At 40.7% G+C, this 22,666-nt stretch overlaps 1 protein-coding gene across 8 annotated transcripts in view; it reads right to left on the bottom strand.

Moving 5' to 3' along the window:
* CCDC171 (coiled-coil domain containing 171) overlaps positions 1-22,666 on the bottom strand; it is a 982,183-nt gene that overhangs the window by 751,826 nt on the left and 207,691 nt on the right. For all 8 annotated transcript variants that reach the window (XR_003857717.1, XM_029608527.1, XM_029608555.1 and 5 more), the window contains exons 11-12: positions 18,571-18,677; positions 16,409-16,498 (exon numbers count right to left, since the gene is read on the bottom strand). Coding sequence is in view for 7 of the 8 variants with exons in the window: in XM_029608527.1 (XP_029464387.1) it covers positions 16,409-16,498; positions 18,571-18,677 (197 nt within the window). In the remaining variant the exon portion in view is untranslated. The remainder of the gene's footprint in view (positions 1-16,408; positions 16,499-18,570; positions 18,678-22,666) is intronic.

The following is a 22,666-nucleotide window of genomic DNA, read 5'->3' as shown; positions in this document are numbered from 1 at the left end:
CCTCTAATTAACATCCAACATTTCATTCTGCTCATTTTAATCTGTCTTATAAAAAATTTTCAGCTTCCTTTAGCAATCTTTCAATACTCTCCACCTTTCAATCAGATCAATATGCTACCTGGATTCCCAATCCCCATACATCACCATTTTTTCAATAATTCACACTTCATTCCTATCATCAGGAAACAACGTAAACCTCACACTAATCCTCTCTCACAACATTACAACCGTCATCAAAGGCTAATCCCAATAATGATCTCACCAATCTCACAATTTCTAGGCCTCTCTCTTCTATCTTTAACTCTATTCAATGCACAGTCGCTTTCGAAAAAAACACACATCTTAAATGACTACCTCACTGAAGCAAACCCAGATATCTGTGCAATCACAGAAACCTGGTTGAAACCCTCAGACTTAGTGCTATTAAACCAACTACCTACTCAACTTTATGATTTGTTCTCCATCCCTAGACCCAAAAGAAAAGGAGGAGGTCTGCTCCTGGCAGCCAAGAAAGGTCTAGGAATAACATTACAACATTCATATACTGCATTAAACATAGAGCTCTCTGTCTTCAAATCTGATCATGTACAAATTGGCCTAATCTATGCTCCACCAGGATCTTTAGACTCGGACCCTTCACCTGTCATTGAATTCACTGCCAAATATTTCAACCCAGACATACCTACCATTTTATTGGGAGACTTCAACTTACATGTTGATGCTTCACCACAATCCTCAAACTGCGTTACCCTACTATCTGCTCTCAGCTATATGGGATTCACACAAATTATAAAAAACCCTACACACAAAGCAGGTCCCCCTCTGGACCTTATTTTCATCAATCAGTGCATCTCGCTCCCATCTACAATCTCATGCTCACTTGTGCCTTGGACGGATCATCATATCATCAACACGACCCTCAAGTTTTCAGAACTTCCTCCTCTTTCGTTTCCAAAAACCACTATTCAATACAGGAAACCTTGTTCTACAGACCTTCTCATCAACCAGCTCTCTAATGAATTATCTCAACTCGATCTTTCCAATGCAACTACAGCCACCACTTCATGGTGCAACATCACCAAAAATATTGCAGACATAACCTGCCCTTCCATAACTAAAGTAGTACAACCCTCGCTAGACAACAGGAAATCCTGGTTCTCCCCAGAACTGAAGCGGCTTAAACAAGAGCTAAGAAATAAAGAACACTCTTGGAGGAAAAACCCATCTCCCACTACTTTAGCTAAGTATAAAACCTCCCTCAATGCCTACAGGATCACCATACTTAGAACAAAGAGAGATTTCTTCTCGACAAAAATACATCATTTCATTTTTGATTCAAAAGCACTATTCTCCTACGTTTCAGCCCTCACTAAACCATCCCCTCCTACTATCCCTGATGATCTAGCACTCAACATAGCCACTGAACTAGCTGATTATTTCAAGGAGAAAATTGATAAATTGATTGGCCCCTTATCATCTAGTTCTTCTCCCCCACTCCCGCTCTCTACCACACCTCAATTAAATACATCTCTGGAATCTTTTGAGACCATATCAGCTCTTGAGATAGAAAACATTTTCAAGAAAATGAAACCGTCCTCTCATCCTCTAGACACAATTCCAACCAACCTTCTCATCACAATAAGGAATACCATATCAAAGCCAATCGCAGACATCATCAATTGTTCTCTTTCCCAAGGTCTAGTTCCTGACCAACTTAAACTAGCTATTCTCAAACCTCTACTAAAAAAACCGAACTTACCGACCTCAGATCCAGCAAACTTCCGCCCAATAGCCAATCTGCCAATGATCGCCAAACTTATGGAAAAGATAGTCAATAAACAGCTATCCGAGTACCTGGAAGAAAACTCTATTCTTGCACCTTCACAATACGGCTTTCGTAAATCATTGAGTACGGAATCCCTACTTATCTCTCTTACCAACACTATTCTAGCTAACATGGACAAAAAACAACCTCATCTCTTGATACTTTTAGATCTCTCTGCGGCATTTGACACTGTCAACCACTCATCTCTATTAACAGGTCTGGCAGACATTGGCATTAAGGGTACAGTTCTCAGCTGGTTCAAGTCCTTCCTAGCAAATAGACAATTTAAGGTAAAAATAAACAACAAAGAATCTCATCCGGTCCCATCCAACCAGGGGGCCCCTCAAGGTTCCTCACTCTCCCCAACCCTTTTCAACATTTACCTATTACCTCTCTGTCGACTACTTTCTAAATTAAATCTAACCCATTATCTTTACGCAGATGACATCCAAATACTCATCCCAATCACAGAATCTCTTCACAAAACCCTTAGTCATTGGAACAATTGCTTGCAACAAATCAATCATCTTCTTGCTAGCCTTCACCTTATTCTTAACAACAGTAAAACCGAGATCCTTATCATCAATCAAGATTCTAACAACAAGTTGCTAAACCCAGCTAACCCACTCACTACATCCATTCCTTTATTAAATCACTCACCGCAAGTTCGAGACCTAGGTGTCATTCTAGACGATCAACTTAACCTTAAAAAATTTATAAGCACCACCACTAAAGACTGTTTCTACAAGCTTCAAGTCCTGAGAAAGCTGAAACCTCTTCTTCATTTCAACGATTTCCGGTTGGTTCTTCAAGCCATTATACTATCAAAAATTGATTATTGCAATTCGCTTCTCTTCGGCCTCCCAATCTCATACTTCAAACCCCTCCAATTGTTACAAAACTCTGCAGCTAGAGTCCTTACAAATACGAATAAAAGAGATCACATTACCCCCATTCTCAAACTCCTCCATTGGCTTCCAATTAAGCAAAGGATTCTTTTTAAAGTGCTCACAGTAATTCATAAATCAATTCACAATATAGCCCCACTTCACTTAAGCACCCAACTTCGTCTTCACTCTTCAGCTAGACCCATCAGAGGAGCATATAAAGGCACTCTCCATGTTCCTTCAACAAAATCTTTGTTTCAGAAACGTAACATATCTTCTGCTGGCCCCATTCAATGGAACGCGCTCCCACCAGACATCCGTCTAGAGATCTGCCACTCTACATTCAAAAAGAAACTTAAAACTTGGCTCTTTAAACAAGCTTTTACAGAACCATAAACACTTCCACTTCAGCCAGTAAGAGTCTTGCAGCAGGTCTCTTGTGACTTTTCTGATGTGCTTTTTTGTTTTTGTTTATACTGCTAAATGAGTCTTTTGAGCCTATATGCTTATATTACAATGTTAATTTTGAATCTAGTTACCCTTTTCCAAGTTCCATAACCTTGTTCTTTGTAATGCCTCTTGGCAAAAATTTATGTTTCTGTTTCAATGTAAACCGATGTGATCTGTATTCCATACAGGAACACCGGTATATAAAAATCTAAAAATAAATAAATTAATTAATTAATATCATCCACGCCTTGCATTTTGCTAACTTGTTTGCTTTATTTTCACTAGAAAACAATCTCATCTCACCTATTCTACATGCCACTAGTCTCTCAATCTTCTGATTCTTCCCTGCTTTTCCAAGACTGTCTCCTCTCATTAATTCTAATAACCTGTCTTACCACCTGCAATCTAGACTATTTTACTACTCCCCTTTCTTATTTAATCTACGTTTTCTTGTTTTTTTCACCACAGACATCCTAAACGTCTTCTTTTGGCAGAGCTTCTTTCCATCAAATTTAAGCAGGCAATAGTCACACCAACTATTAAAATAGCTTTGGACTCATCTCTCCTGTCATTGATTGACCAATCTCAATCTTTCTTGGTAAATTATTGAAAAAAATGGACCCTATAGGGGCTGGATTTGGGCTCTAGCCCTCAAAAAGTTCCTGAAAGATGAACTGCCCAAACCTACTCTCATATCAGAAGTCTTTGTCTAAATAACAATGGAACGAGCAATGTGTGAAGTGAACTCCATTTTGCAGATTTGCTCCATCTCCATCTGCTGCTAGAGATACATAACCCACTGGTCATGGACTGACCTGTCTGAATGTTGAGAAAGAGCAGGATTCACACATTAAGCAATGCCAACATAATATTTGGGTGGTAAGCAGGCCAAGCTCCCGGCTGTCAAAGCCGAAGACTTGACTGACAAAGTCTCACTTTCACCCACCGATATAACATAAAACAAGAATACAGCGCTATTTGTAATCTCTGCCCATCCAGCTTTGAACATTGCACTTGTCATGCATCCCAGGACTGTGTCAACCCCCCCACCACCACCACCACCACTACGAGTCCTATGGTGGTGACCTTGTTTGCCATGGGCTCCCTACAATCCAGCTGCGGCCATATCCCAGAAGATGCTGTCCATAAGAAAAGGGCTAATCAAACCATAATTGAATTTCAAATATTGCAAATTGCTGCAGGGGTAACCAAGCCCCCAGCTGTCACTAGCTAAGCACGCTGCTGGATGGCACTCAATGCCACATGTCACTCACATACAAACTTGACCACAATTCGTAACAGCACTACAAAGGTGTATTATGCCCTAGTACTGGGTGTCCCAACCCAACTTCTACTGCTGTAAGGGTGCCCTCAATTCAAACCCACTAGCTTGTGGTTATGTCTAGTCACCGCTAGCCTCTCAAGAGGAAGACAGATTTATATCAGATGTGCCAGTACTGAGGTGAACATGTGCATAGGACTACCATAAGAAAAGCGATGGGTCCAGAGACTCAGTGGTATAGCTAAAAACACTCCACAAACCACTGGAGACTTCTATTACAGCCGAGAGAGCAAAATGCATGAATGGGAAGCCCGATATGCGATGTCACAACCACCATGGTTCTGCTGCATGTATTAAAACTCCAAGGGGAATATGATATTTCTGAGATACTGTCATTGAGCACATTCCTTGCACATAGAATAGTTCATAACACTTAAGAGGCTAAAGCAAAACTTGTGCAGCACTATCTGTACAATTGAGACCATTCTCTGGGCACAAATTCTGGAGATGAGATTGTACCAGCTATGTGAAAAGCCAAAATAGAATTCTCATACAGAATATGCGATAAATTACCCTACTTTGCAGTAGCACATCCACATCCTTGCAGTCGAGATTGTTAAGAGGCACACAGAAAACATTTGAATATGTAGGTAGCCCAGGGAAGACAGCAGACAGTGAGATTGCTTTATACACATATGGGACAAGCCACTAAAGAGTGAAGCAGAAACATCTTGGCAGTAAATGATCATTAGCCGAGCCCAATAGCTTACAAGAATCAAGTGACTCTGGCCAATTATATGCGCAAGCTGGAACATGGACAGAATGTAGGAGGATGCCACCAGCTACTTGATAAGTGTCATGCTATATGTATCTGGCTCTGGACAGGTAGTGCTCTGTCCGTGGAAATGATAAAACCCGATCACTGTACTAGTCCACCAGAATACTAGGCCAAATCGTAATGGAGCACGCATGCTAATTTTGAACTTGTACCCAACATAGAAAAACTGAAGTGCATTGTGGGAAGTGCATGGTGGGAATATATATAGTGAGGCATATAATGTTACTGTGTTGCTCTAGTGATGCCTCTAAAGCTTACCAACCTGCAGTAAATGTGCTGCACATGTGCCTGTGGGAAATGTGGAAAATTATTAAATGTGTATTAGCCAGCATAACAGGAGTAGCTAAAGGCTGTCAGACATTACCTATAATGATGTAATATATTTGCTGATTTGGCCAGGTAAAACACTTCTGGCAATCTCTGACCAATTAGTGCTTTGCTGACCCCATCTGCAGGAATAACCACCTAATGCGGTGTATGCAGCCATCCTGTCCAATGATAGGATAGATACTGTAGTTGATGAAGACCCCTGGAACTGCAAACAGGAATACTATAGGCACCTGAAGACCAAATGTCCCAAGTGCAATAACTAACTTAGACTGAAAGCTGACCACAAATTTCATATTACCACCAACATATGACTGGACATGTATGTGCAGTCTAGAGACCAAAAAATACCTGCGCTACTGCCACAGGTTAATCGCATCAAGTGGCAAGTTCCAGAATGCTACAAATGATCTACTAAAGAAAGAAAAGATGACAAACAGGAGATGTCAATGTGCCAGAGTGTAACCCCTGGCACTACTAATTCAAGGAGTCCAATAGTGATTGGACATTGGCTGAAAGAACCGAAACAATAAGCAAGAAATGTTGAAGGAAATGCAGATGTTTGACTTGAGAAATATTGTTCCTGCAGAGTAGCATGTCTTATACTGTCCTGCAAGGAATAAAATTAGGATCAACATAGGTACGAGTATCCAGTAGAGATAGGGGACCAGAACAATAATTGTATGGAAATATTAAACCTGTATTAGACAACATGGAGGGACAGGGGTGCCTTTCAGCAGATGGTGATGTATCTACCACATCACTTTGTCACTTCACCAGGTTCCACTAAAGTGTGACCTACTGCACCAATAATACCAGGAAAGCATAGCTAACCAAACCTGAAAAAAATTACCCTCCTGAATATTGCCAGTGATGACCAGGTAGCGCCACCACCACTCATGCTATTGAATGTTACTTTGGAGAGCTGAGGCACTGGATGTAGAAAAGTCCAGTCTTGCAGCTGCCAATTGCTGCTCCTGGGAGATAAATCTGACATGACAAATCGAATTGCATTCAGCAACGTGGAAAAGGACTGCTTCTTAGAGCTACTGCTAAAACCATACACAACAATCATAAAAGTTGAGCAAAGTGCCATTTCAGAACAAATTGTAGCCTGTCTGCAACCCACCTGACAAGCCATAGCATCACAGACCTCCTTCGTTACAACACCAGCACAGCTCCAATAGGTAAGGCATGAAAGGGCGTGCATATATGGTTGCCCAAATTACTCCTAACGCCATAGGAAAATCACCAAATATAGCTGCTGCTGGGATGTCAGGAGGGAAAATGAAGATGTCATGGAGGAAAAGTGTGAATGCCATAAAATGACCTGCTAAGGCAAGAGAAACATGCCACATAGAAAATGTGGTCATTCAAGTGATGGTGGTGGGGCCCTTGATACTAACCAATCCAGATGTTCAACAGTGATCAGTCATTAGCTGAGCGAACCAAGACAATTTGCAAAGAATTGTCCAAGAAATTGTAAGTACTCATACATGAGCCATTTTTTTGTAGTTGAGTGGCAAGTCTCATGTCTGTTGACTGCAATGTGAAATTAAGCACAATTGCATTCGCTGTCCTCTGCAACCTGCATACCTGCCTAACTGGGCATGCTTGAGCAGTCTTGAGCGAAAGGAGTGCAGAGTTTTTAAATACAGGACCAGAAGATAAAACAACTTCAAGAGCTTAAATAAAAAGGCATGCAGATAGAATGGCTATGTCATCTGATAAGTGGGCCATGGCTGCAATAAAAATAGGACTAGAAATAAATGTATTTCAAAATAACTGCATGCAAATACTGGAAGTCTGAAAATATGACAGGGGAGTCAACGAATGGCACTGAAAGGGAAGCATACAAGAAAAAGGAGAATCGGATAGTGATTCTAGTCAGGCAAATCATAGTGCTAGCAGAAGAAAAAATATCATGATGCCCCTTGGCTGACATGGTAGCTCCAATAGAGATTCACAATGTACTTGCATGTACAACTAAATAAGACGCAAAAGTAGAGAACTTGTCCAATTGTGGGATCCTGCTGGAACTACTAAAACCCGTTAATAAGGATGGCAGCCAACATAATCAGCATGGTATACGAATGTCTTTCAGTATGATGTCAGCTACCATTTTCTGGAAAATGTTCTGCACAATCGAGGTCAGTTCGAGGGGGCCATTTAAGAAGAATTGCCATGTAGAAGGACTTCAGAGGGCGTTTTAATAAGGATAGTCTACCTACAAATGGATACCCCTATGACTCCAGGTATGGTCACCTGCAAGATTGTAGCAAAAACAAAATCCAAAAGTAAAGCATGTTTGACAGACTGAATTATCAAGAAGACTGCTCAACTAGAAAAAGTTGCTAGCAGTAATTTTGTTACTACCTTTAACAGAAGGCTTAGAGGTAACTGGCACGCAATGACACTTACAACCAAGAGAAACTAGCTGGGCAGATTGGTAAAAACCCAAATGGACTGCACTGAAGCCAATGCTTACATGTCAGTTCGTTACTCCTCAAAGTATGACTATGGCCTGCAGCTAGCCAAGATTCAAGCTCAAAATGCTCCCGGGTTGAGCGCTTAGTAACAAAGGCAGATTGTCCTATCCATTTGTGCATTCACGTGGCTAAGAGGTCATTCCAGGACTCTAACTTGCCACAGCATTGACCCAGCTCTGCCAGATAGGAATTTTTTTTCTTATGTATGCTTCAGCTATGTTGGTCATTACAGAGCCACATGCTTAAAACTGAACTTTTTTGTTGATCCCGAAACTTGCATGGATCCCCCATCGCGACAATCCACACCTGCCAGTAGCCTTTGTCAGGCCTACCCCAACGAAGATATAAGGCAGCCATATGCAGAGAGGTGCTGTGCAGGCTGCCCAAAAAACCGAATAGGCCATCCCTATGGGAATAAGAGCTGGTAGCATAAGAAGAGTGCTGTGCATACAGGGAAGCACTACATCTCTAATCCCCACACAGTATAAGAACATAAGAAACTGCCATGCTGGGTCAGACCAAGGGTCCATCAAGCCCAGCATCCTGTTTCCAACAGAGGCCAAACCAGGCCACAAGAACCTGGCATTTACCCAAACACTAAGAAGATCCCATGCTACTGATGCAATTAATAGCAGTGGCTATTCCCTAAGTAAACTTGATTAATAGCCATTAATGGACTTCTTCTCCAAGAACTTATCCAAACCTTTTTCGAACCCAGCTACATTAACTGCACTAACCACATCCTCTGGCAACAAATTCCAGAGCTTTATTGTGCGTTGACTGAAAAAGAATTTTCTCTGATTAGTCTTAAATGTGCTACTTGCTAACTTCATGGAACGCCCCCTAGTCCTTCTATTATTCGAAAGTGTAAATAACCGATTCACATCTACTCATTCAAGACTTCTCATGATCTTAAAGACCTCTATCATATCCCCCCTCAGCCGTCTCTTCTCCAAGCTGAACAGCCCTAACCTCTTCAGCCTTTCCTCATAGGGGAGCTGTTCCATCCCCTTTATCATTTTGGTTGCCCTTCTCTGTACCTTCTCCATCGCAACTATATCTTTTTTGAGATGCGGTGACCAGAACTGTACACAGTATTCAAGGTGCAGTCTCACCATGGAGCGATATAGAGGCATTATGACATTTTCCGTTTTATTAACCATTCCCTTTCTAATAATTCCTAACATTCTGTTTGCTTTTTTGTCTGCTGCAGCACACTGAACCGACGATTTTAAAGTATTATCCACTATGATGCCTAGATCTTTTTCCTGGGTGGTAGCTCCTAATATGGAACCTAACATCGTGTAACTACAGCAAAGGTTATTTTTCCCTATATGCAACACCTTGCACTTGTCCACATTAAATTTCATTTGCCATGTGGATGCCCAATCTTCCAGTCTCGCAAGGTCCTCCTGCAATGTAACACAATCCGCTTGTGATTTAACTACTCTGAATAATTTTGTATCATCCGCAAATTTGATAACCTCACTTATTGTATTCCTTTCCAGATCATTTATAAATATATTGAAAAGCACGGGTCCAAGTACAGATCCCTGAGGCACTCCACTGTTTACCCTTTTCCACTGAGAAAATTGACCACCTAATCCTACTCTGTTTCCTGTCTTTTAACCAGTTTGTAATCCACGAAAGGACATCGCCTCCTATTCCATGACTTTTTTCCATGAACTTCCACTTTCCATGAACTTTCCACGAACTTTTCCATCTTCCACTTTCCATGAACTGAGCCTGTATTAAGTTTTTGTTATCACTTTATTTCTTGTAGTACTTTACCTGTTATTTGCATTATTTGTCATTTGCACTATTCTTGCATTTTTTGTTATATGCATTATATTCCTCGTTGCTCTGTCTCCGGCTCCCTTTCAGCCTTATTCTGTTCTTTGTCCATCCCCATTACCTGTTTTTGTACTTTCCACCTTTCAGTTCGGATGTAAACCGGTATGATGTTCCCCACTAATGTCGGTATATAAAAGCTTTAAATAAATAATTACATAAATAAATAAATAATTTTTTGTTGTTGTTGTTTTCTTAGAAGCCTCTCATGAGGGACTTTGTCAAACGTCTTCTGAAAATCCAAATACACTACATCTACCGGTTCACCTTTATCCACATGTTTATTAACCCCTTCAAAACAATGAAGCAGATTTGTTAGGCAAGACTTCCCTTGGGTAAATCCATATTGACTGTGTTCCATTAAACCATGTCTTTCTATTTGCTCTACGATTTTGATCTTGAGAATAGTTTCCACTATTTTTCCCGGCACTGAAGTCAGGCTCACTGGTCTATAGTTACCCGGATCACCCCTGGAGCCTTTTTTAAATATTGGGGTTACACTGGCCACCCTCCAGTCTTCAGGTACAATGGATGATTTTAAGGATAGGTTACAAATTTTAACTAATAGATTAGAAATTTCATTTTTTAGTTCCTTCAGTACCCTAGGATGCATACCATCCGGTCCAGGTGATTTGCTACTCTTTAGTTTGTCAATCTGGCCTACTACATCTTTCAGGTTCACAGTGATTTCGTTCAGGCCCAAACTCCTGGCAGCCTTGTGAGCTTGAATTGCAGAATTTTTTTATTTTTTAATTCTTCAGGCACCCAAAAATGCCCTGTGTGTGGGGGTAAAGAAGACCCAACCCATTCTACCATATGGCCCTGATGTTGGTAGATTAGGGGATCATTCAGGTCCACTTCTGTCTTTTGTGGCTCAGAGTCCAGAAAGTGAGCATGGAGAGGGTGGTGGACCTGAATAAAGCAGCTATGTCCTCAAAATGGACGTAGGAGGCACAGAGGGCATGAACAGACTACAGACACCACCCGAGCCTCCTAGTTCCCATGGCTCATGTGGATCTGCCTCGCTAGCAAGATGTAGTGAAGCAGCAACCAGCAAACCCCAATTTTTTTTTTTTTTTAAATACTAAATATCATGCAAAGTGACCACCAGCAGGAAAGAACAGGAGTACTTCCGAGGTTTGGGGCTGCAGTGCCAGCCAGGGGCAAAAGAGAATCTCCCGATCCATCCACAAGGAGCCTACGTGGCCCACTCTCCTAGTCACCCATCCCATACAGGGATGCAGCTACGAGTCTGCCCAGTCCTGCACAATCACTGGTGGCTGCCCCCACAAGGGGGGTGGTGGCAGCAGCAAACATCCTACATTTGTTCTCCACATCACAGGACCAGATCCACCTCAAGCCACACCGAGATGGCTGTATGGGACTTCCCACCCAATGCCAATGCTCATCCTCTGAATAGCTCAAATGCTCACAAAATAAAGGGTGAGGGAGCTTTCTCTTGCAGGATTCTAAAGGCCTGTATGCTGTAGGCCCCCATTACTTATCCTGCAGTCCCAGATATACAGGAGAAAAAATCCCAATGCTACCAAAAGGCCCTACTGGGGTGAGGGGAGGGGTGGGCACCACATGTGAAGCATGCTCCCTCTATCTCGGAAAATAAGGGAGCTGGCATTGCATGCTCTGGTCAGCAGGGACACGATCCTGGACATTCCTCTTGAGTTGAGCACCCAGCACACCGGCACCAGTTCCATCCAGAGAAAACAGCTTCAGCCCAGGTGGCATCATTCCATGGAGCTAAAACTGCCTATCCCACTGATAAGGAGCTGTGCTGCAAGGAGTAAAGAAAGTGAGGCTCAAATTGAATATCTAGCAAAGGGAAATGGCCCTGCAGAGGTAAGCACACCTAAAAAAATCGCCAAAAGAAGAGGCTGGTGGGCAGGCCGGCCAACCCTTCAGTTGACCTCAGCAGCCTACCCCCCCCCCCCCCCCCCAAGCCTCTGCCCCTCCCCTGCTTTGGAGGCATTGCACCTCCATGGTTGTGACCGCCACCCCCTTTATCTGGGGAGGGTTCAGCTCCTTAAACAATACATTATTTCAAGTGTCAGTTTGTTTGCCCTCTATTAGAGATTGGATGTCTGAAAATGAAATGCTTTTAAATAGCAAAAAATCAAATTGTTTTTAAGTTCATTTCCCCCACAAGGATCTTCCATCGGCTTTGCGATTTGATGATACCCAGATCCCAATTCTTTTACAGGCTCGGAACCTGGGAGTATGACTTCATTCTACGCTTATCATTTCAACATCAAGTAAAAGCTGTGGTTAAAAATTCTTTTCAAAAACTAAGTCTGTTATGGCACCTGAAACCCTACTTGTGGACTGATGATTTAAAAACTGCCATCCATGCTTCAGTGATTTCCATACTTGATTACCGCAACTCTTTATATTTGGGGTTGCCACAAACAATGCTGAGAGCTCTTCAACTAGTACATAATGCGGCTGCCCAGATAGTTTCAGTGGTGCATATCCGTGAACATATTATTCCTGACTTATTTAATTTACACTGGTTCACAGACATTTGGAAAATTGTTCATCTTCAAAGCCTTACAAGGGTTAGCACAGAGGTGCTTTAATGCAGCACTTAAGATCTATCAACCAATATGGTCTTTGACATCCTCGTATCAGAACTTATTAGAGAACCCTTTTTTAAAACATATTAGACTAGAAGAAATGAGGGAGTGGTTATTGTGTCTGGCTGGACTGCTCCTATGAAACTCATTGCCAGACAAGATTAAAACTATTTAATCTTCTATTTAACCTTCTATTGTTTCCTTCCAGAAATTAGTTAAGGCATTATTTTTTTATTTACACGGGTCTTTCAGGAGTTATCTTCAGTCCAACAACAGATTTGAAGAGGTGCACTGGATGATGGATACTAGTTATGTATGTAAACCAGAGGAGATTATTTGTGAGTGTGGTTTGTTTATTTTATAGTCTTTATGATTGATGTGATTGTGATTTATGTGTGTTTATGAACTAACCCACTCAGATATTTGATAATGTAGAATATACATATCTTAAATAAAAATAAAATAAGGCCAGAAAGAGATACCCTGTGTTCTCCAACCTGCAACTCAATGGGAAGGGCCTTAGCCATTACCTGTACCCTCTGAAAGGGAACTGCACCTTGTCTGTGGAGAAAAGTGGCTTGAAGAGAGACCAAGAGAATAGTCCTTATCTGAACCAAACTCCTGTGATCCATAATTAGGCTCCCATGAGCCCAGAGGGTAATGATCTATCAAAAACAAGGCAACGACAGACCATACTGTGCCAATTCTTTAGTCAATCAGCTTTCAGCGCTAAAGGTTGGCTCTGGGTTTACTGGTGCCTGTCAGTGCTGAGCAATTGGAAGAACCTCCTTCTCTAAAGATATTTGGTTCTAAGAGCATACTCAGCTCCAAAGCTCAGCGCACAAAGCTTGCCATCAGTAGCAAACATTTGCATAGTAGGTGAGGCAGCAACAGGCGAGTTGTGAGATACTTCAAATGGAGTCAAGCTGGTGTGCGTCCGGTCTTCGACGGCTTCACCCTGCTTGTTGCACCCCTATCTCGGCCGTACGCCATTGCTCCTCCCAGGTACCTGCTAGGGTGCGCGCGCAACCCATGTCTAAGTACGCCCAGTGGCGCAAACCTCTAGGGCGTTCCCTCATCTGACGTCACGCCAATCCGGGTATATCTACTTCTCAAGATTGCTAACTCATTGAGTTGGCAAAGGCTCGAATAGACTTGAACCGTTCCTGTCTGCGCTACTCTGCCACTTCCCTGCTGCCTGCGGGAATCTCTCCTTCTGCCCTTCAGGGTTTTACTACTAACTTGGGTACCCACTCCTCAGGGGCCCTCTTTTCTATTTCAGGTGCCATTCAGGGAACAAGTACTCGCTTCTTGAGGGCCTGCTCTCCCTGCCTCAGTGCCTGTACCTACAACAACTATATGGTGGAATCGCATCCATAACAGCTAACACCAAGAGAGTACTCTATCTCATCTGTCTCATCCACAGTAACCCTTACTGCGGAACCTCCTGACGTCGCCTAGGAGAGAAGGGCTCCCTCTGCCGAGGTCCCTGAGACTACAAATCACCACTGCCACCTGGTGGCTACTTCAAGCTGTATAATAAAAGTGTTCAATTCCAGTGTTTTGTGACTAAGAGTCTAGCCCAGTGCTATGGCTCCTCACGGGGCTCCTCCCCATGGGTGTGGTCATCTCCACAGCACCCAAGGATCCACAAAAAACACATGAAATAACAACAGCTGGTGGACACCTGCTGCTTCGCACTCTTCATTTGATGAGTTACCATTGCCCAGATTTGTCTCTGAAGCTCTTCCTAAATAAAACAGCTGAGTCAAAGATATAACGGGGCTCAGCAGGCCGGATGGACTTTCTTTAAATGATTATAAAGGATGATGAAGACCTGGTGCTGGACTTCTAGACACTGCTACAATTACTTTTGATGGGAGGCACAGTTTTCCTTCAAGTGGAAAAGCTTCAGGGTCAGCGAAATTATTTAACTCCTGCTGTCTGGGCCAGAGTTGAAGGAAACTGTCCCTTTGATGGGCATTCAGCATGGTTTCTTCTTGGCTCTTTGCTCAAATGCTTGGAGCCTGCTCTTGACACATGCAAACTGATTACTATGTATCTCAGTCCTTGATCCTAGCCATAGACTTTGCAGCAAGAATCAACGCTTTCTTTAGCAACTTCTTACCTCCAGCAAACATCACAACTCTGTATTCCTTGGTGTTTCAATGTTGGGCTACTCTGACATCACTGAAAAAAATAATCTAAGCAAAATCAAGAGAGGAAACTACTATCTCAAGACAGATAGCTAAAGAGAAAATGGGGCTGCCAAGAAGCCTATCAAAAGTCATGGAAAAGAAGGGCCTGAGCCCAGGATGTAAAATAAAAATCGTGTAACTGGAAAACCAATGCAAAATCCTTACAAGACTTTAGGGAAAAGTAAGAAAACCTTACTAAGGAATGCTAAGACAAGAAAAAAAAACACACACAGAAGAAAATAACACTCAGCTTTTTAGCTAAAAAAAAAAAAAACACAAAACCACCACAAGCATAATGAGAAAGACACATCCAATGTATACAGCAGAAAATTAAAATATGAGGCATACTATGTGGCTATGGATGTGCAGGAAGTGCTGCACATGCTGAATCGAGCCTTAGGACCTTTCTTAGATGGCTCTGGAAATCAAGTTCTGATTGGTAGTGTAAAAATAACATTGCCCCATATGTGTGACTGCTGAACTGAGTGTCTTCATACAAAACACTTATTTTTATATCTTAGCTCTGTTCTCAGTGGCCCTCCTTCTCTATTAAACAGTATTGCCTGCTTTGCCTTCAACTCTGTTTCCTAACAAACAGGCTGATTCAGTAAAGTCCGCGGGAGAGCGGGCGAATGCACATTTTACTTACTGAATCGCGCAGGCATACCTAATAGGGCCATCAACATGCATTTGCATTTTGAGGGCGCTATTAGTTTCGGCGGGTTGGACGCGCGTTTTCCGCCCCTTACTGAATAAGAGGTAAGGGAAAACGCGCGTCCAATGACAGGTTAACAGTGCGCTCCGTTGGAGCGTACTGTACTGTATCGGCCTGAAAGTCATTTTAACCTATTTGTTTTTCATGATACTGCACTTCTATATCTTTTTCGCCTCTATTTCCCTTTCCTATCACCCAATTTTGCCTCCCCTTGTGCTTTTTCTCACTTCAACTTCTATCCTCTTTTGCACCTCGCCTGGAATTTCTCTTCCTGTTTATTTAGAGCTCCTCCTTGTGCTTCTCTTTGCTCAATGATCATCCCCGATTATTCTAAAGGTGTCTCTATGTCCTTGCCTTCTCTAGTTTTGTGCTCATTTACTCACCCATGATGAGCATTGTTTCAAACTCTCTGATTTTAACTACGTAATTTCCATGCTGCACAGGAAATGAACTAATAAGTGCACATTCATGGAAACAGCAGACAGTAGTGTGGATGCCATGTCAGTTCACTTGGATAGGTAGAAATAAAAATCAACTAGCAAGATTCAGGCATATTTTTCTAACTGAATACATTTCTGACAAACTTTTGAGAGCTATGCTTCCTTCATCAAATCAGTGCAGACTGAACTAGGAACGATGTAGCCCGAGTAAAGAAGTAAATTGGAGGTTGTATTACACCACCATTGAAATGTAATCTGTGTAATATAGTTGGATATTATCCCTAGTTCACCGAACTGATGAAGGAAACAGTTCTCAAAACCTAATCACAAATGTACACAAATGTAATGTTAGTTGTCCAATAAAAAGGCATCACCTACAACTTGTTTATTTACCTTTATTTCTATGAGTATAGAATACATTTATACTGTACGTGTTTGCAAATATATAATTAGATCTCAAGAAACAACAACCTAGAATAAGTTTAAACAGAGGAAATTGGCAATCAAGAATAATATACCTTATAGCTCTTATTTAAAGACCATATCATCTGTTTGGAAGAGTCAAGTTCCTTAGACAACTTCTTATGTGATTGTTTCATCTTCTCAAACTAATTAAAAAGAAAGGAAATACGTTTATTTTTCACCAAAGTGAAAATGTCAAGTATCATAACAATAGTGTTTAAGAAGATAAAAAGTCAAAAAAGCACTCTTAGAAAACTACGTAATTTCCATGCTGCACAGGAAATCTACTGCCTTTATATAAATAAAATATTTATAAATTAAAGCCTTAGTCCAATTAGATGTTTAATTCAGTTTGCTAGGACTCAGAATACATGGCACAAAATTAGGAATGTAGTATTATCTACAGTGGGAGTTGAAAGGACAGATCCTTGTACTCTAAATATATCACAAGGGCACTGAGTGGGCCCTGATTCTACATAAAACAACTTCACGGTCATTTGCATGCAGTCCAGCTGGAAAGTCTCATGGCAGGTCATCATTTGGGTCTGTACTACAAGTGATTTATTTTCCTTGACAGTTCATTCCTCTTTCTGTTAGCCTGTTCTCTTTGCTTTATTTAAAGCCACCCCTTGGTTACTCCACTGCTGTCTCTGGCACTGCTTCACAACAAAGGATATTACTAAGCCAAAGCCTGCTGAGCTGAGTTTTCAAATGTGCAGAGGATCATGTGACATTCATCCTCTGAAATAACAATTCACTGTGGGTAACACGTTCCCAACTACTCTGCAGCTTGCTGAACTGAGTCTCAGAAGAATCTCAAAATAGCAGCTACACTGGTCATCTGTCCTCACTGGGAAAGACCTGGCAGCTCTTGCAGTTTAGAGAAATGTAATTATTTCCATGGCCACTTACTCATATGTTTGCCCCTTTTGTTACCTGAAAATTCCACTAAAAGGGCTATCATCCTGTTTTGGAACAGAAATATTAAAACTAAACACCACTTTTTGAATGATCTTTCAATATATGTTTTTATTACAGTTTTTCACATTAAAAATGAGGAACTCTGACAAAATGCAATTACTTATTTGACAAAGGTCACATTCACAGAGCACCTTAACCTTCAAATGAGCTTCAATTTCAATGTGTATTTACAAACTTACTTTCATAAGAAATATTTAAATTTGCATATTTACAATATCATTTTCATATTTTATTTAAATAACTTTTATAAAAATCTCAAAATAGAATTATAGAACAATCCTAGAAAAATGACATTAGTCATGTTAGATGTACACAAAGGGAAAAGCATATACTTGCAATACCGTACTATTACAAATATTTATATGCAAATAATACAGCACCTCAGAGATCAACAGTGATTTAATAGGTTAAAAACAACCTCAATTTACATTAGAAGGAAGGGCTCCTATTAAAAAAGAAATAGCTTATAGACTGATCCAGTGGCTCGGTCATAGTACTGTGCGTTGCCATGCAGGTGATCCAGAGTTAATTCTTATGCATGACTTCAATTCCTCAGACTGATTGGGTATGTTATAGAGACAACATTCATAGCTCTTGGATAGGACTGAGTCCCAGTCATCATTCAATAGCAACACCTACTGGCAAAGACTCAGAAAATATGCATACTAAATTCTTGAATAAGCCACAGCTAGAGGTACCCTGGCCAAAGCTTATCAATGGGCTAGCAAGAAGGACTTTTAAAAATGAGGATTTCCCACCCCCATGTGTAGTTACAAATGATGGCTCATAATATCATAGGGCCAGCAGACAGTGGCTCAATCCTAGCTAGGATAAAGATGTTGGACAAATATTCTTTGATAGCAGTTTTACAAGCATCTGAAGGCCGTAAAGAAACCTGCTTGAATAATTCAGAATTCAAGACATATTTAATTCTACCCTTTAATAAATACTTCCATTAATAACCATATCATTTCTAGACTAAATAGAAATGGTAATGATATTATAAAATATTAATAGCTGAAAAGTAAAAAACTAGTAAGACAAATTACAAAACATAAGTGGTAGCTTTATATAGGTCCAGTTTATAGGAAAAACAGTGACAGATTAATTCTTATTTTGGTATCAGAGAAGCTGTCAATTCAACATTCACAATCTGCTGACCTTTGCTACCAGCAAGGAATACAAACTGCTCGAGGCCGAAGGCTATAAGCATGGAGCCAAAAAGTGCAAGTGTTACCTCATTAGATGTGTCTTCTTGCTTGTTCTGATAATCTGTCAAGGTATGTCTCAAAGTCTCAAGGAGAAGAGCAGGCCTTGGAGGGTTATCCATGTCCTTGTGAATGCCTAAAGGAAAAGAGAACATGAAAATGAAGTTCTTAAAATCAAACCTACAAAATAAGCAGAAAGCTGTGCTCAAAACCTTACAGACATATTACAATTAGCTACGACCCGAGTGATGATAAAAAAAAATATCACCAACAGCCGTCTTATTCTACTAAAGGTTTGCTGCTGAACATCCATATTTTCACACCAAACTCACCTAAGGAATTACTTCTTTTCACTCTACTACTAAACAAAGTAGTAAGCGCTTGGTTACAGCAGCACTATCCTTCTTCGCTAGCTCTGTAAACGCACTCTTATGCATAATCCACAGTGTCAAACAAGACTATCTGCCAATCAAACAAATCACCCACCATTTATAATGCAAGAAGCGTACTCCTCACACATCATCTTTCCTCATTTATTTATTTTTCTAATGATCAGGAGATTGAATTTTCTGGATTTACTTTCGTGTGACCACATGCTTTTTAATGTAGCATTTCACTTGCTGAATAAATAGTGTTACTAACCATAAAACCAAATAGCTTTCCATTATGCCCAGAATAATCTTGAAATGTTTCAACGGCTCTTAATTTCATCCCAGAATAATCATATGGGATCTGCCAGATGCTTGTGACCTGGTTTGGCCATTGTCAGAGACAAGATGCTGAGCTCAATGGATCTTAATATGACCCAACACGATACTTATGCTCTTATTAGATTATTTTCACTAAAGCCCTTCACCATTTCTCACTTAAACTAGACACCTGCTTTTTTCCTTTTTGTTCAATTTTACACACACTAGTTTACTTACATGCCACTTCTGAACAAAACCATTAACAAAAGCAAGGAATAAAAATCTGTAGCTGAGAAGAGATACATAAGTAGAAAGCCACAAGGCTTCAGTAGGTATATTCGAGCCTGGGAAAGCTAAATGAATGATTGAAAATATAATTTGGAAGAGAAGAAAGAAAAATAAAGAAAATAAAGAATGGTATGGAATTCAACAAAGGTGGCAAAAATGAAGAGTAAAAATGGGAGTGGGTAAAACAAAAAAATCAAAGAAGATGATCAGGACAGAAGCACAAGACGGATTTTATGGGATGAACAGAAACAAAGGGCAAAACAGGACCTTGGATGGAATGCAAAGTAGGAGGAGCTTGTATTCAATTTGGGACCTAAGAAAAAGGCACAGCAATAAGAGTAGTAGAGTAGCGTGTGGAAAACAAGGTGAATGAAAGATGAAAACTCAGACTTTAGAATGAGCGGGATATACAGAAGATGAGAGGAAGATCAGAGAACAAGCTACTGCAAGAACTAATCTAACCTTGAAAGAACAGCAACCTGAACTAAGCTTGGTAGACAAAAAAAAAAAAAGAAGAAGATGAAAATGAATTAATATTCATGGGATGCAATATGGAAAGGACCAAGAGCCTTTTCCTCATGGCTCCACCTTTTTGTTTCAAACCTTTATCAAAATAAACCTGGTACATAGGGTTGCTTGTCAGTATTGAGGGGAGAAATGACAAATCTACTGGATCACTGAAGGTGGTTATTAAAAAAGATGAGAATTTCAGGATAGGAAAAAAAGATATGAATGCGCATTTCTGTCCACCTATCTTAAAGACTATGGGTCTTGAACAAGTAAAATAAGGCTGTGGTTGATGAGCACATGGAACATGGGAGGGAGGAATCTAGGGTGTTCAGAAGGGCACTGTCATCTGATAATTTCCCCTTCTATGAGCACCCTGTACTGTTGGACAAGCAAAGGCTGGATGATATAATCTGTCAGTACCCCAAAGCTGAAAGAAAAAAAAAAGCTCTGTATTTAAACCAAAAGAGTTAGTGATCTCAAAGAAGTTTTTGAGGCCCATGCCATTAGCCAGCAGTGATCTTATAATTACAGCAATGGGCTGGGAGCCATAGTTCAAACTGCACTTCTCCACGGACACATTTTACGACCCTTGGGCAAGTCACTTTACCTCCTGTTGCATCAGGAATTCATTTGGATTGTACACACTTTGAAACAGAGACTTTTTCCTGAATTGAGGTTTTTCTGAGCATGCATGGCAGTTCCTGCAAGAAGCCACTGTATAAGTCTCCTTAGTCTTTATAGCAAACCAACTCTACAAGAGAGGATGGTAGTATTATGTAGCTAACAGAATAATTGCCAGAATAATTGCCAGGTTCTTGTGGCCTGGTTTGGCCTCTGTTGGAAACAGGATGCTGGGCTTGATGGACCCTTGGTCTGACCCAGCATGGCAATTTCTTATGTTCTTACTAGGCATTTGAATAATTAATCGGAAAATGTCAACATAATATTAACAAAGGTGAAGTCATGTCTTATCAATAAACTAGAATTCTTTGAAGCTGAAAATAAACATATGACTAAGGATGAACCTGGATTTTCAGAAGGCATAATGTTTTATGTTGGATTGGTTAAAGGGTAGGAAACAGCAAAGGACTAAATGTTCAGTTTTCCCAATAAAGAGAAGTGAATTTTGAAGTGTTTCAGTGATCTGTACTGGCACCAGTATTTTATATTCGTTAATCATCTAGAAAAAGGAGCAATGAAGAAGGTAATCAGATTCACAAATAAACAGAATTATTCAAAGTGGTTAAAACACAAGTTCATTGTGAGGATTTGCAGGAGGATATATTGTGAGATCGGAGCGGCCTCGGAGGGAACGGAGACAGGCTGCGTGGCTCGGCGCGCGCCGGCTGCCCAAAATCGGCAGCCTTGTGCGCGCCGATCCAGGATTTTAGCGGCTACGCGCGTATCTACTAAAATCCAGCGTACTTTTGTTTGCGCCTGGTGCGCCAACAAAAGTACGCGCTCGCGCTGTTTTATAAAATCTACCCCTTTATTAGTATGATTTTATAATTATGATTCATGATTTATATATCTTGATTTTATTGATTGTTTCATGAGGAATGGTGACATTTTTGTTTTTCCATTGTTGCGCTGTATAGAGTCTGGCGTGATACGTTTTACGGTTTAGTTTTTGTCTGCACATTTCTATTTATACTTTATGTGGCTTTATTCTGTATTTGGTGAGAGTTTGTGTTCTGCATGCAAAAACTGAGATGAAGCATTCTTTTAGCATGTGGTTTCTTCTGTAGGGATCTGTAGTAACTTGGCCTGTTCTGTTTTCCTGATAGGAGGTGTATTGATATTTTAGATTCTGGTGTAATATTTGTGGTATTCTTTTTCATAGGTGGGGTTGTTATTCTTTGAGTTTTGATACAGGAGGACCATGCCGAAATATAGGGGTGTGTACATATATATGTACATTATATATGTAAATTATATTGTATATATAATTGGGAACCCATGGGCCAGTAAGAAGAAAAATCCCCCGGGCCACTATTTTCCCTCAATCCACCCCTGCTCTGAGGACAAGGTTGAGAACCTCTATAATAGACCACAGTCTCTTTATCACTTGACTAGCAGACCTAGAATTAGCAGGTCCAGAACTGGCCTGGTTTATATCCTCTCTTGGTGACAGCATCCAATCTATTGCCCTGGGAGCAGCTTACTCAAAACCTTACCATTACTTCTGCAGAGTACCACAGGACACTATCCTTTCATCTTTCTTATTTAATATTTATATGCCACTCCAGCAAGAATCAGGTACTGCCAAATTGCATACTACTCCAACAACGATATCCAATTATTAATCGAGCTCAACATAAATCAAGATGAAACCATTGTCAACCTCAATGGCCACTTGGGAAAAACTGCCAGCTAGTTATGCCAAAACAAGCTAAGCTTGAACTTCAGAAGATGGAAATTTCATGGACTGATAAAGAAGCCACCTAGCCACTCCCAAGAGTGATCCTTTTTTATATAATTCTAACCATCAGCTCCCAAGTCCTGAGCCTAAGCTTTATACTAGATTGCTAACTCATCCCCAAAGCCCAGGCACAAGCAATGACCAAACAGATTTTTTTCCACCTCTGTCAGCTCCACCACTTCCATCCACTCCTGTACGATAATTGCTACTCATGCC

Source organism: Rhinatrema bivittatum, chromosome 1, assembly GCF_901001135.1.
Source record: "Rhinatrema bivittatum chromosome 1, aRhiBiv1.1, whole genome shotgun sequence".
NCBI lineage: Eukaryota > Metazoa > Chordata > Amphibia > Gymnophiona > Rhinatrematidae > Rhinatrema > Rhinatrema bivittatum.
This window is presented reverse-complemented; position numbering and strand designations above follow the sequence as displayed.